Raw genomic sequence first — 20501 nt, 5'->3', positions numbered from 1 at the left:
ATAATTCCATTAATGCGTGCAAGCCATGAATCAGCGAAGGAATTCCCAGAGAGGCTGAAACATATATACACAAACTGTAGGCTGGTTTCGGAATTATTGTCCCTCATCAGTACAGTGCAGTGTAACACATCTCAACCAGAGGATGGCGAGAAAGGGGGCCCGCCATGAGGGATATTTTTCAATCCTCATCACGACGCGCCACCTTTCAAACCAGGACAGAACCAAGCCTCACTTACTCTGCAGAATCCAACACCCATCCATGACTCCCAAACAATACCACGTGACCTGCAGTCAACGAAAGTACAACTATTCGCCGAGAGACTGCAGGAGGGTATAAGAGATCGCACGCAGACCGAATTCGGTCATCAACATCATAGACAACCACTCTGTAATCTGTGTAGACAACCTACTAGATCAACATACTCTGGGTACAGGTCTAATCCCTATCACAGATTACTCTGTAATCTGTGATCACTATTAGCTCTTTGCTATTAGCCTGCGTCACGAAATCCACACATAAAATGATACAGATTTATCATGATACAGATAAGCCAAAGAGTCATACACCTGCTTTCGACTTATTTGATCTGAAATGTGTTGCGTACATAACTTACATTTGAAATGTCCTTTTAACTTTAACCATTTCATCTTATTAATTTTTGAATGCGTAATTTAAAAACATTCCACATCTGGATATCCACTGAATTCCCCTGTATCATACTATTTTTTCCGATGTAAAATATTCTATTGTTTCGACCTATAGATGTAACCACTGTCTTATTGGTGGACAATCATGGGCGCTCTCCATATGGTCGATTCCTCAACGTAAAGCCCGATGTAGGACTGATAACTTCTACTGCACGGACGTTTGTACAAGAGGGTGTAACGACTGAATACGCAACGCAAGTGGTCGGTACCACCCTAGACGATGGCAGACTTTACGCCCATCTACTGACTAAAACATCCCGAGTTATATATGACGGTGATGGTAAACAGCACGAGCTGAACACCAAAAAAATCAGTATCCATCAGAATAGGTTCGGTAACGACCATTTCATCAGAAACACCGACTATATTTCCCCCAACAACGTTGAGGTGCACGCTGTTTTTGCAACTACAGATCCTGGATCTAACGTTTACAGTGACTCCATTCAGAAAAATACCCATTCCCTAATCAGCGAAGCTAACAAGGAAACCCTAAAAGAGGCATCATCTAACAACATAAGGGTGAAATCTCCATCGAACGACAACCAAAAGTTGGTCTACCCAGAAAAAATCAGAGTCTTCAAGATAAACTCTCAGAATAAGGATGAAAGAGAAAACCTGATACTGCACAGAGAAGATGAAAACCTCAATTACAATCCTTCCAAAGTGAGACAATGGGACAACCTCCCAACGTTCACAGTTCGTAATGAATTTTCCCCAAGCGGTTTCTCGTATCTTGGAGATCTCCCAGAGTTCGACTCCAAAACGGAGAAAAATAAATTCAGATCTCCGAACGATAGGAGAGCGAAGAATCTCTTCTTGGCCGGGCTTCTGAAACCTAGTCCGAAAGTGTTGAAAACTACCACTTACACAGGGTTTGCTGACTTCACCACAACTGTTGGTGATACTGTGATCGTTTTCACACCACATACTTCCGAAATACCTAAACTCTCCCAAAAATCAGTGACCAAAGTAACTGTGGAACCGACCATTGCACCCACAGCAAATGTACTACGACCTGTTTTTGATATCAAGAGTGTTACCCCGCTTATTGATACTTCAACTACTATTCAACCAAACATTGGAACAACTACGTTGAGTTCAACTCCAGAAGTAGACGAAGTTAGTTCTTCGCGGCCAACACCTGAGATTGAGAATGATGTAGCGATTAAAGAATTGACAACTACCCCAGCAGCAGAGGAAATCACTACTCCATCGCCAACAGAATCTGATGAAGAATCCAAAAGTCGTATTTCCTCCATGGTTGTAGACAAGAATAACAGGCAGAAGTATGGAAAGAGTCAGAACTTCGAGGAGTATTTGGACATGGAAGCTAAATCCTCAGTTCTAGCACACGAACAACAAACTGATACTGTTGAATCTAGTGAAACGATACTTTTATCCCCAAGTGTAATTGAACCATCTGAGAGCCAAACACCAATGCTTTCTACCCCATCACATGAAGATATAGCAAAAATTTTCGCTTCCCTCCAAGCTCAAGAGAAAAAAGCAACAGAACCTTTAAATACCGATACTACAATATTTTTCGACAGCAAGGAAGACATTCAAGAATATAAGCCTTCAGGGGGTGCAACCACAATATTCTTCAACGATGATTTACCCATTCAAAATACTGCCAGTGAAACAGCAACTTCGCCAACAAGTGAAACAGTAACAATTCCTGATTCCACACCAAAACAAAATTCAGAAACAACAACAGAAAATCAGCAAGAAATAATATCTGAAAGGCCAGTTACAATCAATGATGACCAAACAGAAAAAGAAGAAGCCACAACTACTGAACAGGAAAGCCAAGGTGATGGTGAATCAGATGAAGAGAACTTTGTATTGGATGATAGGAGACCAGTGGATGAAGAAAGAGAGAATTGTACAGGAGGAAGTAAAATATTCCCCTCAACCATTTATAAAACTTTAACATATTTGACAACCTTCTTCATACCCGATGCTGAGAGTACCTCAACCTCTATCAAATCAAATGAAGTTGTTACTTTTGAGGTGCAATTACAAACAACCCCATGTTCCAAAAGTGAAATTTCGCCAACGAAAATAGCGAATGAGAACATTGACCCATCAATTTCTGTTACAACTACAGAACAAGAAGAAGAGACAACGGATCCAATAACTGAATATACTGAAACCACAGAACATCAAACAACAGTGGAAGATGAAACAGAGCCACCTACCACTACTGAAGAACTTCAGACAACTCCTCAAGAAATCACGACAGAAAGACGTCACGTAACAGAATCTGAACCGACAACAACGGAAGAAACAACAGAGGAGGGAGAAGAGATAGAACTGATCTTCAAGACCTTATATACTACATATACCTACCTTACAACATATTTCCAAGAGTCAACTTCATCAGTAGCTAGTAGAGTAGTTGTTACCACCAATGTTGTAACATCAACCATCGATCCTGGTAGTCAGTCTTCAGAAGACGCAGTCTCAGGTCTGTTTGAGAGCTTTTCTGAGGTTGATACTAGTTATAAGTCTAGACCAGCCTCTTTCGAAGATTTCGAGGAAATTTCACCCTCCCAACTAGAACCTAATCTTCCCTCGACCACAAAAGATCCAAAAGAAGAAAATGGAGCAACTCCTTCACTAGAAAACGAAGTTCTTGGTATCAAAACATACTACACGACCTACACTTACTTCACTACGATCTTTGTCGACGATGAAACAGAGGTTTCGAGTAGAACAGAAGTCTATACAAACTATGTGACTCCTTCTATCGAGGCAACTAAAACAGAAAACGCTATAACACCAACAAAAGTGCCTGATGAAGATGATGATGATGATGAAGAGGAGGAAAATATTGACGAAGAAAATTACGAAGAGAAGTACGACACTACAATAAATAGGAATACCACTGCAACCTCCACACCTGAAGAAGTCACGAGTTTGCAAAATGTCCAACAAACCTTGAAAAATGGGTATGTCACCCTTAGGAGAACAACAACCGAAAATGTTCCGATAGAAGATAACCTACTACACTCTTCCAACGAGAGTATTTCTACCATGGTGAAGAGTACAACATCTAATGGGGGCAGACGTCTGTTAAACAATGTTGACAAAAGGAATATATTAGATGATCAAATCGTTTCAGAGTCAAACAATGAATCAGAAATAATTCCTTCACCAACTCTACTCCTGCAAACAAGTTATACTACTTTCACCTATTTCACTACAATGTATCATGGTACAACAGGTAGCAATGTAGTGAGTCGCTTAGAAACTGTCACCAATATTGTAACAGAAACGTTAACACCAAGTCATACGCTCAGTATAGACGATTTGAGTCTGCCCATAACATACTTCACAACGTTCACTTATTGGACGACCTTGTATAAACAAGGAACTACTAAAGTAACAAGCAGAGAAGAGACAATATCTAATATAGTAACTCCAACGCCATCCGAAACTAAAACCATTGAGTTTACCCCAACTATAGAGACTACACCTGCAAGCTCGTCAATATCTCCTATCGAACCTACAAGTGTAGATGAGGATTTATTGACAACAGTCTACACGACCTACACTTACTATACAACATCTTATGTAGGTGATGAAACTGTCATTAATAGCAGATTAGAAACGGTGACCAATTTGTTGAATAAAACAGAAGATATCGAATCGAACCAAATATCAAACACGTCTGAATCTGTAACCACCCCTAGTGATATAGTCAATGAAACAAGCGTTTCTTCAGATTCTACTCTGAAACCAACGGGGCTCTTGTCAACAATTGTTAACACCGAAGAAAATTCTGGAACTACAACTATTTTATCAACTGATGTGTTTGGTACGTACATAGATGGACTTTACGCAAAGATTTTGGAAAGTACCTCGTCTATAATTACTGAAAGCATAGAACCTACCACGATGGTCGAAAATTTGAAACCAACTGGTGTTGTGAGTATCAACAAAGGACAGATTGTAGACGCGGAAGGAATAAGTACCTTGTACTACACCACCCAAGCTGTAGGTACATACATTGACAATTTATATGCTCAGGTTATCGAGAGCACTAGTTCTCTCGAGGTAGACGAAGAGAAGAAAAAACTCAAAACCGACATACCTGTAGCAAAAAAGACAGGTTTGGTACGATTGGTACAAGGCTCCATAGTTCAAAATAGGACAACAACTCTTTACCAATCGAAAGTAATTGGTACTTTTATAGATGGTAGATACGCACAGGTGATCGAAAGTACTTCCAGTTTCTTGAAAGGGGATTATACCCCCTCATCCACTGAAACGATATCTCCAACGTCCACAATACCACCAGATGAGGGTATCAAACCTACGAGTGTAACTATCTCGCCATCCTCCGTGGTGATCGAAGGCTCACTTTCTGAAACTCCAAAGCCAGAGGATGACGATAAAGACGAAGATAGTTTGGTCAACACTAAATTGAAGCCCAATTTCCAACCGAAGAAGAAGACATTCACTCCTGGAATAAGACCTTTCGTCCAAAGACCGAAATCGAGTTATACTCCTAAGAGACGTCTTCCAGGGGGCACCTCAGCCACGACTGTTACAAGAAACGATTTCACACCAACTGTAACAGCTATTCCTGCTTCAAGAGCGAAGTTTGGAAACAGGAGAAATTCTGCTTCGATAAATCCGACATCATCAAATTCGAGAAAATTTTCGAGGTCCAAATCGTCGAATTTCGGAGGCAGAAGAAGTTCTTCGCGAATACAACCCAGCTCAACAGGTTTCGGGTCAAGCTCTAGAAGAGGATTTAGGTCTTCATCCCCAGGGGCTATTTTGAGATCTAGTGGTTTACCTGGTAATTCAGCAAGATTTCGGATACGACCAACAGCTACATCTCCTCTATTCAAATCTTCAGTATATGCCGGTACCACTGAATCTGTAGAGAACGAGAACGAAAAGAGTGTTACCACAGAAATAAACGACGACAGCGAGAACGAAACCACTTTAGAAGTGAGCACGACGACAGAGTCGAATAAAAGACAAAACCCACTATTGAAACTCCTCAGAACACCATTATCTAGACCTCCAATAAACGGAGGAAGGTCTTCAGGTTCGGCGAATTCGAGGACAAATTCCCTGAGCCGAAGCAATAAAAGAACGACCACCACCACGTTGAAACCGAAAACAACCAGAACATCCTCGTTCAGAGGAAGACCCAACGCGTTATTCCCAAGAAGGAATCTATTCACCACCTCGACCACAACAACAGAGGCTCCAGATGAAGAAGAAGAAGAGGAAGAAATCGAAGATGATGAAACACTGATTGAAGGGAATGAGGAGGAAGAAGACAATGATTATGAGGGGTCTCAGAAGCAGTCTGTTACAGCTAAGCCACCTCAAAGTAGTGGAGTACCTGGTGTGAAAATCAGACCATTCAAATTCGGCAAGAGGTCGAAGAGAGATACGTATTCGAGATTCAGAAGACCCACTCCAAAATCTACCACCGCTGCTCCAGAAGAAGATTATCCAGATTATGAGCTACCAAAACCTAAACCAAAGAATAATAGATTCACTCCCCGGTCCAGAAAACCAAAAACAACCCCTTCTACCACTCAAGCTCCTACCACATCTTCCCGGAAAGGGATATCTCCTAACAAAGTGAAACCACAGCAACGAACCCAATTCACACTGAGACCTGAGAAAGAGAAGAGTAATTTTAGGAGACCAAGCACTCAAAGATCGAGAACAACAACTACTTCGCCTCGTTCTAGACCTAGAAATTCATACAACAGTTACCAGACTGAACCACCTAACCACAGGAAAAATTCAGGAAGATCAAATTCGAGAAGTAGCAGTAGACGAACGCCTAGTAGAGCAAGAGGCCCAACGCAAGACTTCAATGATAATAATGTTTTACCCTCATTTGATGGTACTATTACTGTTACTCATCAGATACCTACAGAAATAACTATACCAGTAATAAACGGAAAAATTACTGAGTACAAAAATATAATAACGGCTAAATTGAGTACTGAAATACTTGGTCCATCTCAATACTCTACCAGTTTGAACCCACTTGGTAAAGAAGTGACTGTTTTAGTAAGTGAATCAACCAATGTTGGTGGTAATGGGGCTACTCTTATAACTCAGTTCGTACTCAATGAAACACCAACAACGAGTGTCACATTCACACCGACGTATATAAGAAACAGAAAAACGTCTTTTTCGCATATAGTACCTAGTACTATCTACGGGGTGGAACAGGTGGTGAATACCATTCAGCCAGCTCTGGCAGCTCAAGCACCGCTTGCTAACATTCTCTTATCCCAGCTGTTACTCGGTGGTCTTCAACCACAAAATCCTTTACTGGCACTACAAAATCCTGGATTGACCCAAACACCAACAACAGAGTACCAAACAAGAACCACTACTTATGTGACCACTGTAACAAGTACAACATCTACAGTGATACCTCTTACGTTCAGGGGCAAAGAAATATTGACCACTATTGTAGATAGCAGCGTGAATGTTATAACAGCCACAGAATTTTTAACCGACACTATCGTAGTCACTCCTACTATTGGCTTCCCTGTGAACTCACCACAGTTGAACACTCTGCTGCTGCCACTTCTTCAGCAGCAGTTGGCACAACCTGCACCACAATTGGTACCCCAAAAAAATCCCAATTTGGAACTTTTCCCAGAAGCTACTCTCAATGAACCAGAAGAATTCAATTTGGCGTTAGATGTTGAAGATGAGGAAGAGGCTCCCATAGTCGAATCTAAACCTAAAGCGAAGAAGGGCATCAAGAAACCAAAGAAAATAGCTACGGTAGAACACCCCAAAGAAACTAGTGTTATTACTTTATACGTTTCTGGGAAGACTCCAGGAGAGTTTAGCACGGTTTTGTCTACAATAATTTCTGACCCTAGAGACAGGCAAAAAAGAGAGTCAGGTGAAGAAATAAGACCTTCTAAGATAATTCATGACTTACTGGTCAGCACCCAAGATTATTTAGATACTTATGTTCTCCCTGGGAAGAAAGATATCTTGAGTACAAACACTGAGAGTAGCTCAGAAACAGAAAGCTTGGAGAGTATCCTCGGAGATGTGAGCAAATACTCGATAAACACAAGTAGGAGCAAATCTGTGGTAAATCCAACGAAACTCAACAGGTTTACAGAAGAATCCGAGGTGAAGAACTCTCAGTCTTCTGATCAACACATGTTGAGTAATTTTTTAGCATAGTTGACCTTTCTGAGGCTGCCCCACTCAAGCCAAAGGTCGAAACGTTGAACAACCCAAGGGGCGGATCATCATCAAAATCGTCAAAAAATTACGTTTCGAAATTGAAAGGCAACAAAATTAAGTTTGAGAATAATTTAGATAGTAAGAGCAGAACTAAAAGAGACTTGACTAGTTTTAATAATTATAAACCGATTGAAGGAAGACGCGGGAGAGTAAAGAAGAAGTTGATAAGAAAGAAGCCAATACATGATAACAATATCGATTTCAATATACAAGATACAACACAATCGAGCACGGCGAATCCAACCAAGCACAAAAGAAGACGAAAACTGAAGATAAAAAAGAAGAAGATTAAGCACAAAATCTCACCACAAACAACAACAACAACTATAGATATATCTACCAATCGTTCTAGAAGAAAATTGATAATTACTCGAAAGAGGTTATTGAAATCTCCCGTAAATACGAATGATTTAAATGCTACTCCCGTCACCAAATACGAACAAGAAACAGTGGCAACAACTCACCAACTTCATCCTATAGCCAGCCAAAATGTCCAAAAAGAAGATTTCATTATAACTGCTAATAAAACGGAGTCTCCTGATCTGGAAGGTAGTGACTATGATTTCTCAACTGAATTATCAGATCCAGAACAAACAGATCATCCATCAGATGCAGAGAACTATGATGAATATAATGAATCTTCCGAAGATTACGATGAGGATTCTACTGAAGAATATTACGATTCGGTCAGTGAAGAAGAAGATAGAGTAGAAGAAGATGAAGAAGAAGAAGATGGGGTAACAGAGGACGAAGAAGAAGACAGGGTAGATGAAGATGAGGTAGAAGAAGGTAGGATTGAAGAAGGCAGGATAGAAGAAGACAGGGTAGAAGAGGACGAGGTAGAAGAAGGCGGGGTGAATGAAAAAAATAACTATCGTACTGGAGACCCAGTCCGTCACGTACCCGACTATGAACCATTCTTTCCGGAGCTATCAGAAACGTTTGAAGCTCCAATTTTCCTCCTGAAAACCACTATCTTATCCTCGATCGAATTACAGACGAAGACTATAGTTCAAAGTAGGCTGAGAACCTACAAATCCTTGATTACGAAAGTGAGTGGAAGCGAACAGACTGTAATAAGTACAACCGAAGTAAGACCTCACATAAAAACAACGACTACAATCGAATCCTTGACTAGACTTACAACTCTGACACTATTGGACATCGACGCTACTACTTCTACGAATGAAATGAAAATATCTTCTAACACCGACTCCTACCAACAACCCATAGACTTTGATGGTGAGTATTTTCTTTTGTATTATATATTTCTCTGGTTCATAGTCTGACCCCTGGTTTCATAAAGCTTGATCGGGGAAACAACGCTTGATTGACGAATAGACGTCAATTTGATTTCGATGAATAATTCAGTCATGATCATTCAGAATATCATTCTACCATCAAATTCTGATGTTTATACGTCCATTCAATTATTACCCATTATTACTTCTTCAATATATTCAGAAATGAAAAGGTTTCAGAGATTTCGTTTTATAAATCGAGTGACTGTCAAATAATTGATCGAACAATCAAAGTTTTATGAAACCCGCTGTGAGTCTCGATTTCAAAACTGAGGGAATGAATCAGACTTTCTCTGATGGTTCTACTTTTAGATCACAGTCAATAAATATATTATTTTGATGGTTTGTAGACAGCCCTTGTCTTCATCGTTGACTTGAAATTGAGGCTCAAGACATTATTAGTTATTTGTTCTGTATATACTTTCTGTCACTGATGAATAGAAAATTATTGTTATTTTGCCTCAAGTTAATTTTCTTCCGTTGAAAATATGGGTATTGATTCGAAGGATTAATAACATTCAATTTTCAATTATTCAAATCTCGTAATTATTTTTTCAATCATCTTCAACTTTGTTCAGAATATTGAACATCTGTAAAGAACAGATGCAAAAAGATAGAATACTATAATACCAGACTGAATTCTCAAAACTAAAATAAAACTTGTGTTTTAGCCTCAAATAAAAATGGAGACAAAAATCATTTCGATGAGGCTAGAAATTATCTAGCTACCAGAGTGATGTCGAATGGGGTCGAAGTAATAGTTGCTGGTGACAAAAGCACAATACCTGGTGAACCAAATGTGAAGAGAGTTCTTCCCAGCACAATTTTCAAGGCTGTGACCCTGAAACCCAGCACGCTTAGTGAATATATGATGATGCTTATGCCTTCCGATGCTTCGAAGGTAGGCAAATACATTCGTTTTTCTTTGCTAGTGACATTCTTTAAGAGTTGAATAATCGGAAAATATTATACATTTGGCCATGACGAATTGTCAAACTTGATTCGACGGCTAATGACATTTCTATCAAAGATGATAGAGTATTCTATGAGTACCACATTAATATGGCCACCCAGACACTGTGTTTCAAAAGCGTTTCCTTTTGGGACCCACCCCCTCCACTGACTGTTTCATTCAATCAATCCAATCTTGTATTTTTCCTTATAGATAAGGAGCATCACGTCATCATTGTATCCAAATAACAAATTTGTAACCAAAACTTGTCTAACTACCTTCACGTATCTCACAACCTACTTGGAGAGCGGAACTACAACAATTTCTAGTCATGAACAAGTTGTTTCTAACATAGCCACAGAGGAGAGGAATACAGGAAAGGTGCATCCTACTCCTTCTATGGGTATAACATTAACGCAGGTAAGAACCAAACTTGGGAAGATAATATTGGATAACCCGAACTTCCCAGCCGACGTTTTTCAGTTATTTCTCTTGATGCTTCGCTGACAACCGTGATACAGTAAAACTTTCAATTTCTTTTATCCTCAAATTGAATTATTCTTTCTGTAGTTCCGATTTGTAGTTTACTGCAATCGCACAGTATACAAAATAAAGCAACTCGTGATATCTGTGTATCAATTTCGCCTGCTTCATTCGGTGTTGCTTCCACATTAATATCTTTGACTTTTTACAGTATCCCAGCCTATCGGTTGGAGTATTCCACACAACGTACACATATCTAAACACCTTGGTGGACGGAGATCAACCACTGGTTATAACTTCAAAGCATACAGTAACAAACACCGTGACTGCTCCAGATGATTACCTATCGCTCATACAACCCTCAGAAGAAGTTGTACCTCAGAGAGATACGAACACCTACTACAGCACCATCATGCTTACTAAAACCGTGAAAGATGGCCAGCAAACGAAACTCATGAGCAAAGAAGAAAAACTCACTCAAATAGTAATAACAGAGTCGATACCACCCAAAGCTGCGTCAGTGATGACTTCGTACGTAGCCTTAGATGTAGAAGACGCTGGCGACTCTTCCACAACCGACCTTGTCAAAACGTACTACGTGACTTACACCTACTACAACACGTTGATAGAGAATGGAAAAACTATCGTTCATACGAATGTTTCAACTTCAAAAGATCTATCGACGCAGAAGATTTATCTGCAAGATAACAACGAAGTGACTCCTGACAATGTCGTCATAATAGCCACGAAAACTTATCAGACAACATTCACTTATTTCACAACGTTGCTACAGGAGAATAATGCTGCTACTCCTACTGTGGTCAGTTCACATTCTAAAGTGGTAGAGAACGTAGCCACTGAAACGATACATCCAAAGCAGCTTAACGAAAACTACTGGAAGATGCTGAAGAAGGAACTGAAGAACGTCAAGGATGAAATCAAAGAAACGGTTCTTCTCAACGATGGACAAAGACTGGAAGTTACAGCTTTTAAAAAACCGATAGAACCAACTAAAGTTCTCCCGATACAAATGACGAATCAACCTGAGTTGCCAACGACTCATGAGAAAAACTCTGAAACGTCTAACCCAAACGTGATCACTGGTTCAACCATAGTTTTCTTTGATGACGATCCCTTCGCTTCCACTTCACCAACGCCCACCCTTAACGTTCAAACCTCCATCAAAAACAAGGCCACCACGAGTTCGGAGATCATCAAAAAGACCCAAATACTCACGAGCAGTAGCAAAATAAAGAAATCGAAAACTCAGAACATCAAGCCTACCAAATCGGTGAGTCCTTCCAGGCCCAATAAGAAGGCGGAAAATTCGAAAAAGAAGCAAGCAACAAAACTTCCCAAACCAGATATCGTCGAGTCTGTTTCGAACAATGGTGATTTGTTAGGTTTGGGATCGATCAACATCGAGAATTTGAAAGTTCTGACTCCCGTGATAAACGCAATGGCCGGTCTGATAGAAACCAATCTGAAACCAAAAAGGAAAAATACGACAGAAGTCAGTTCAGCTCCTAAAACCAATAAGAATAAAATCCAATCGTACTCAGAGGACAACCAGAATCGGTCACCCATCTACATCCCTGTTGGAGACTTGGAGGAATCCGAAAGTCAGAACATTGCGAGTTATCATCTTCAGAATATAGTGGATGGTAAAGGCAACAAAGTGAATTTCAAAAAACCAACGTATGAAACACCCTTACTGAACGGTGGAATACCCATTTCGCCTGGTGAAGTGATAACTGCCAACTCTGATGTTATAGTGGGAAAACCAGGAAGGATACTTCCAAGAGTTCCACCCATACCGGTGAACGAGAAACATGTCACTGAGATAGCAGATCTTAATCCACCTCCAGTTACAAACGTTAGAGCCAATCGTGTGCCGATTCCTGTGAACCACGAAGAATTTTCGTCTCCTAGCATCCCAAACAAGGATGATTATATTGGTCCTCCCCCACCGATCAACGGTAAACCATACTCTAGAGGGGAAAAACATAAGCATATCCCCTTATATCAAAATGAAGATCATCATCATAATTACAATCGACCACATAACCATGTTAACATCCCTGTTCATCAATACAACAACGCCAAGAGAAATAAAGATAACGCGAGGCAACCCAGCATTCAAATTGAAATACAGAAGAAATACGAGCAAATAACTAAAGATAACATGCCAATTTACACCCAGCCATCACCAGCCCATCACCAAGAAAACCACATCCAGGCTTCGGTGATAAAACAGCAAATCGTCCTTCCTGAAGTTATAGAAAGATCAACTGGACAACCTCTGTTGGTGAACATCCAACCAAGTCAAGTAGCTTTCGTAAACATTCCGCATAATCGAACCACTGCATTGATTTATGGAGGATCCACTGAACCACACAGATATGGACAATATTTCGACGACCCCTCTCCGCATTCTGGCTCTGACAACGTTGCTAACGAAAATGTTAACAATGCCATACAATACACTACTGGATACCACATGAATTCAAATCAAAAACAAGTCAAAGGCGTCATCACTGTTGGAACGCAAGCTATAAAAGTGCAACCCGATAACCCGAACAGCAGAATCGAAAATATTCATTCTTCCAAACCACAAGGGTCATACTACAATGCAAATAACCAAGAAATCAATGTTCATGTCCCTCCCATATCCTTTGGCATGATCCAAAATGACAATGAGTTCAATGCACATGTCATAAATCATGGAAATGATTTACAGTTGCAATTACCACCTATAGCTTATGAGATAACGAAGGCAGATGGTAATCATAATCCTTCTAATAACGTCAACAACAACTCACAAAAATATACCATGCTCCAGCCTATATATTCCCACAATGAGCAGAAGAATGATCAGAAGCATCATCAAGAAACTCGAAATAAGTTTCCAGTGAATGACAAGAACACGTTCAATGACCACCAACAAGCTATATACTATATGAACCATTCGCTGAGCTCCAACCAAAGGAGACCAAACAGAACAAAAACAAAAGTGCAAATATCAAATAATATGAACGACCGTCAGCAAAACTATGAGGGTGTTACTTTAGCAGATTACATGATACCGCCAACTCTCAAACCAAAACAATCAAAACCAGTTCCGTTCCAAAAGATCTACACCAAAAAACCACCGAGCTATAGACCTCGGCCGCAAGGACAAACCTTCCAACAGCAATACATACCACACAGCAATTCTATTCGTAGGAACAACTCTAACTTCAACAATTACGGATCGTCCAACGTCAATGATTTACTTGGTTCGGACTATGACGTCATCAGTGCTGATGGTGAAGTTATCCAAGAGTCAAACAGCCGCCCCTTGCGACCTGGAGAAGTTCCTCACGAAATTTCGAGCCAAAAAACAACTTCTTCGCCAATTAGAAAGAATCACACAACTGATAGTAGTAAAAACAGATTCAAACTACCTTACGAGAATGAATTACAAGAATTCAAGGCTCCAGTTATTGAAGATCCACGACCTTTCGTGAGGCCCGAAACGAATGTGAACTTCAATTATTTCACTGATTATAAGGATAATAGTTTCAATCAAAGTTCTATAAAGAATTTACTGAAGGATGAAATAGTGAGAAATAATCCAATGATCTTGGAGACAATATCAGATCATTCTTATCATAAACCATATGGTGCCTCAGATCTTTCATATGAAAACAAACCACACGATGGTTCAAGTCATTCCTACCAAAATAAGCCATACGCTGATTCCGATGATTCCTATCAAAACAAACCAAATCGTGGTTCAAGTATTTCTTATCAAAATAAACCACATGGTGGATCAGATCTTTCCTATCAAAACAAACCAAACAGCGGTTTAGATATATCTTATCAAAATAAACCATATGGTGATTCAGATATTTCCTATCAAAATAAACCGCACAGTGGTTCAGATCTTTCCTATCAAAACAAACCAAATATCGCTTATCAAAATTCACAAAACAGTGGTTCAAGTCATTCTTATCAGAATAGACCAAATAGCAATTCTGATATTTCCCATCAAAACAAACCAAACAGTGGTTCAGATATTTCCTATCAAAATAATCACCAAAATCCCACATCACTTTCCCATACAAACAAACCATATAGTTCTAATCATAATCATCCGAATAAACCCTATTACAAACCTCAAACGTCAGAAAAAAGAAGGGAAAGCTCAACCAAGGGTCCCTCAAGGAATAACAGACCTATCGTTACATCTCTGCCTATCGATCACGAAAAGGATCAAACCGAAAAAACTCTCCTGGTGATGGAAGACGTGAAATCGACCCAGACAGAAAAACCTTTCAACGGAACACCAGCACATTACATAATCGACGAAAAAACCAACGTAAAAACGCCGATTTTTCAGCAAGAGGCACAAAGAATTCCAAGCAGTGACTACTCTGCTTCCAACGAAAGGGAGCATGTGAAACAAAAGAAAGAACAATCAAATATGGAAATTTTGAAACCACCACCTTTATCTCCAACCCAGAATTCATTCCTCCATGACGCACCCACCTCAAAACCGATAGAAGTTGTGATGGAGGGTGGCGATTCCAATATACAGAGAATGCCTGTCTTCAATACAGCATCTGTTCCTCTTCCAACCGTAGATATGAAACCTCCACCAGTTACCTCTACTGATCGGGAGATAATAGGGATGAGTCCCCCACCGATAACAACATACAAGCCTTTGTTGAAGATGAAATTGAAGATTCCAACATCGAGACCTGTAATTCCTTCTCAAGTTAACAGTCTCCAGGATCCCATCAAGCAGATTCAACGTATACCAACCACCACTATGAGACCAGCAGTTAAGATAAGAACTAGAAGACCTTATCTTCCAAGAAGAACGCTAAAAACCACAATAGGAACGACTTATAGGCCAATCACCAAAGAAAACCGGCGACCGGTACAAAATTTCTTCAATGATACGAAATCTAGTGAAACTACCACACAGTTTACAACGACCAGAAACACAACACCTATAAAGTTCACATCCTCTACGTCTCAACCAAACAGATACATCGAGGAAAACGGATCAGATTCAAGGGAAGGGGTGCTCGCTTCTGGTGTTTACCAACATAATACGTCGACTTTGGGCCATAATAACATCTATTTCAATGAAGAAGTCGCAGGTTTCGGTTCGGAAAAAAAGGAAGTGTCAGTTCCAGCTATAGCTAGTGAAGATAGAATAATACTAAACGAAGTTTCAAGAACCAAAGTAATTTCACCATCCAAAATTGACAAAACCAGTTTGAAAATAGTACCAACAAAATTCATCACACATACTCATACCTTGACGGTAACCATCACCAAAACAACAGTGTTGAAGACACCTGGTTTGCCACCAGTAACTACCACACTCCTGGTAACCAAAACTGAAAAATCTACTATAGTAGATACAGTAACCGAATTCCATACTTTACTCAAACCCACAAGTGTGGTAGAAACAATCACCACCACAGTTCAGCATGGTAGTCTGTATCCTCCGGATGTATATGGCCAACCCTATCCCTCCATTCAAATCCAACCAACAGAAACCATAATCGGACATATAGTTACGCCAACAGCCACTTCTGACGAAAGTTTGGAGGAGTTCATCATCACTGATACTGATCCTCCTATTACGTCAAATGAATCTCAGTCATCTATGGAAGATAACGATACCATCTTCGTGGTGTTGACTGACAAGAAGCATGGTACCATTCTCAAAATGCCGCCAAATGAGGAGATCCAAAGTAGAGACGAAATGTTGAACACAAACAAATTGAACGACGTATTGCTCGCTGGAGTGTTATCTGCCAATCCACCAAGCATCGATACAGACACTCCTTTGGTGACAGACAGGTGCGAACCTGAATGTAAAGCTTCAAGGAATGAGTTGTGCCAGAAGACCAATGGTTTGATGAGATGCGTTTGTCGTCCAGGTTTCGCTAGAATGTTTCTGGATAGACCTTGTAATCGTAAGTATCCTTAATATCATAAATTCTTCTGAAGACGTTGGTATTAATATTGATTGGTTCTTTCAGCAACTTACACTTATTCCTTGGAAATTGAACTCGATCGTCAAGGGAAGAAGAAATTAATTTACAATGAATATTTGGACAAATCGAATAGCTCCGAGTATATGAGATTGGCTGCTGCAACACACGAAGCTTTGGACAGAATGGTGATGCAGTCAGATCTCAGAGATATTTACCACGGGGTTCATCTCAAATCGTTCAAACCAGGAAAAACTGGCGTGGTCAACAATTTCTCTCTCCAGGTTTGTGTTCGAAATCTAAATCCTTTGAAGTATCTGATTTTTTTCACCACTCAGGCACCATATTACCAAATGTTGTCCTGGGGTCAGCAATAGTCACACATGTGGCATTTTCAGGCTTTTATTTCTACCTGACGATGAATACCCGTGAATTCCTTGAACTACATCTTAATATTTCAAATATCTTTGGTCTACACAGCAGTTGCCTCATTTCGAGATGGGATTCAAGCTGATATCTTTCTACTATATACAATCTTTTCTTCTTCCAGCTTTCAGACAACACTGACGAGAAGAGATTAGAAGAGGTCTTCAAGAAATACCTGCGCAGCAACAACTACAGCCTTGGAGGAACGGACCTGTTCGCCTCCAGGACTAGTCAGCAGAGCCTTAAAGCCACAGATTTCGATGAATGCCAAAGTCCCAAATTCCACGACTGCTCGGAAAATTCCCAATGTTTCAATCTGAAGGGAACATACACCTGCAGCTGCAAAGAAGGCTATTCAGATCTTTCGGAAAACGTAATCTATCCCGGAAGGATCTGTTCCGCCGAACTGGTGGGATGCGAGAGGTGCAACTATCATGGAACTTGCTATTCAAGGGGAGACGACCAGGTCATTTGCGAGTGTTTCCAGTGGTACAGCGGTGAAACTTGCTACATCAATTTGAAAGGTAGGTGATTTAGCGCAAAATATAGAAAAACTACTTCAGTCCGAACGATGTTCATAGCTTTCAACTGATGAACCTATTCTTTCAGTGCTCCTCATAGGTCTCATTTGTTTGGGCTTGATCCTCTTCGTTCTGCTGTTGATCTGTTGCATAGTGACCTGCTGTAGGAAGAAACCAACGCCAAAAATGAATACTGGTTTGAGCTTCTTCCCGCAGAGAGTGCCGCATTCCTCGAATAGAAGTACCTTGGATCGGAGGGCCATGATAAGGGATAGTAGTTCAGAGGATAGCAGATCAGAGACCAACAGTTTACCTTATGTCACCAAAGTGAGTGAACAAAATGCTAGTTTTGATGTTCTAGAGAAAGAGCAACAGATTCGCCCTTGACGTGAAGTCGAATGACTACTAACGATTTCATTCTAAACTTGTTCCGCACTTGACTAATCGAATTGTGTTCCAGCAAAAATCGAAGAAACCGAAGAATGCTTTGAGAAAACCTCCGCCACCAAGGAGAATTGACATGAATAACAAGCACTCTCGCATATCTAACGAGCAGAAGGATAGGTCCTTGACGGTGATGATTCCAAGGGCCAAGTATCACCACTCAGCGCCTCCAGCACCCAATATGAGTAGCTACACCATGTTCGACGCTTCCAAGTCGACGATTAACAAACCTCAGAACAGCGAATCGAAACTGCTGAGTTACTTAGATGCAGGACCGTCACCACAGAAGGTGAGAGGACTGGAAATGCTTCTTTTAATGCCGATAGAGACAAACCGTTTTGCCATACATCTCTTCACATTTCATTTCTGAATTTTCAGGCTGAAGCCAAGAGGAAATACAGCAGCCAGGTAAGTGAGTCTTACATCGATGACGAACCGATGTCCCGAAAGACCTCTGGAGCTTTGGTATCCGCTGGATTTGAAGTTTCCGCCACAGTGATCAACAATATGGGCACACTGGGTACGACCTGCGGTACAGAAGCTGATAGAAGTGAAAACGCCACTCTGATCCAGAAAATAAGCGCAGATTTGTTGTCTTGCGCTGAGACCCGATCGCAGACCAACACTTTGAGAAACATCGAGTAAGTTTTGACAAGTATAATGACATTTCTTATTTCTTCTGCTGTCATCTTGAATAATGACATTTCTTCGGCTATTATTTGAAAGATTCAAAAACCATCTTGGCGAGACATTTATTTGACATGCAACACTGTAGATATTGTTTTTATGGTCGATAACTCCCGACCCGAACCTCTTGACATTTTTACATATTTACCCTTGATATTCCGAAAGATAGATTCATAGGGTGAGAGGCAAATGTGTTTTTGGGAAATATTTGATTGGGTTATTATTTCCTGAGGATGACGCGTTGCATTGCATCGAATTTCTCCCTTTTTCTTCGAAAATTATGCCGCGATCTGCTGAATATGTTAGCCCTCAATGATTTATTTTTCGTTATTAGGATATCGAATGCAACTTCTTTTTTTTTCAGAGATGACGATCTCGACCCTGTGGCGAATTGGATGGATATGGAACAAAGAATGACGTAAGTCTGTGAATGATGTTTTTTCCTGTATCGAAGAATTTAAATTTTTAGGACTATGTCTGAAACGCGGTCTTACGATGAAACAACAATTCCCCCGCCAATGAAGTCACTCAAGTATGATTACGATACCAAAGCCTCCTTGAATTCGAACTCCCACTCTCATCACCATGACGTAAGTAGATTTTTTTTTACTTTAGATTTTGAAGAGATATTATTGTGCTTCTTCGTCATAGGAAGTTGCAGAACGGGATCTAGGATCAACATTCCTTTTGCCCCACACACACTTGTACAAACCAGAAAGGGTGAGTGCCATACTTAGCCAAAAGTCCAAGGGGTAGTTCTGATATTCCTGAAAAGTACTTCCTGGTCGTTCCGGTTCTATTGTTAATTCAAATGCGGGTGTAACACAACAGGATGTCGGAACTCACCCCAAGTAGAAAAGTAGAATTCATAGACATAAAGAGGGCTCTTAAAAAAAACACAACAAATAAGAACGAAATGTGTGATAATTGTCTGAAACATCTCTATCTGGAAATTGGTGATTTTTGTGATATTTTGATTATTAAAATTTTTCAGGGAAGCGATATCTCTGGATTCGAATCTCTTTGACCACGACCCTAAGAAACTTGTTTCCTGCGATGTCGCCCTCATATATCATGAGAGGAAAGAAGAAGCTACCTCTATGATCATATCGAGAGAACCTTCTTCGATGAGCTCAGGCATACCAACTGAATTTTTGGCCATATTTCAAATGTATATATTTTGTTACTCAAATTTTATATTAATAATAACTGGTTTAGGATAAGGGAGCGCGTGCGATGTACATATTTTTTTAAGTTAATATTTATAATATTTTAGCCTCTATATTTGAATATCTGAATATAATACATTGAAACTAAATTTGTATATCTGTTTTTATATATGCATTTTGTAATTTTCTGTATAATCTATAAACAAATATGCAAATCGTACAGTTGAGGTGTAATGCCCCATGATTACTCTTCGAACAAATTCAATTTTTTGTGTATATAATAAAGTTTTTTAATTAATCGATATTTATATAGCCTCCGACATGAAACTAACTTCACTGGCCAGAGACAGCACTCTCTGGCCCAGGCTGTCAATAATTCAACCACCGTATTTTATGATTAAAATCTTTAGGCGAAACAAAGACCGCCAGTAACAGAGACAAGAAAAAGAAGAATAACACTGAATTGACTACTCTTCTCTTTCCCTTTCTCTATGGCCAGTAACTTTCCGAACATGAGCTCTGTTTTCCACCTCTAGGGCCAG

At 40.0% G+C, this 20501-nt stretch overlaps 1 protein-coding gene across 1 annotated transcript in view; it reads left to right on the top strand.

Moving 5' to 3' along the window:
- Window positions 1-20257, top strand: part of LOC123316369 — a 75636-nt gene extending 55379 nt beyond the window's left edge. Inside the window, 14 exon segments of the mRNA XM_044902413.1 lie at window positions 764-7914; window positions 7917-9219; window positions 9950-10179; window positions 10444-10650; window positions 10925-16694; window positions 16761-16996; window positions 17263-17662; window positions 17748-17986; window positions 18120-18392; window positions 18482-18744; window positions 19155-19208; window positions 19260-19380; window positions 19442-19510; window positions 19785-20257. Coding sequence (XP_044758348.1) covers window positions 764-7914; window positions 7917-9219; window positions 9950-10179; window positions 10444-10650; window positions 10925-16694; window positions 16761-16996; window positions 17263-17662; window positions 17748-17986; window positions 18120-18392; window positions 18482-18744; window positions 19155-19208; window positions 19260-19380; window positions 19442-19510; window positions 19785-19817 — 16349 coding nt within the window. The 3' untranslated portion in view covers window positions 19818-20257.
- Window positions 20258-20501: the final 244 nt, after the last annotated feature.

The sequence above is a fragment of the Coccinella septempunctata genome, chromosome 7, assembly GCF_907165205.1.
Source record: "Coccinella septempunctata chromosome 7, icCocSept1.1, whole genome shotgun sequence".
In the NCBI taxonomy this organism is placed as follows: domain Eukaryota; kingdom Metazoa; phylum Arthropoda; class Insecta; order Coleoptera; family Coccinellidae; genus Coccinella; species Coccinella septempunctata.
This window is presented reverse-complemented; position numbering and strand designations above follow the sequence as displayed.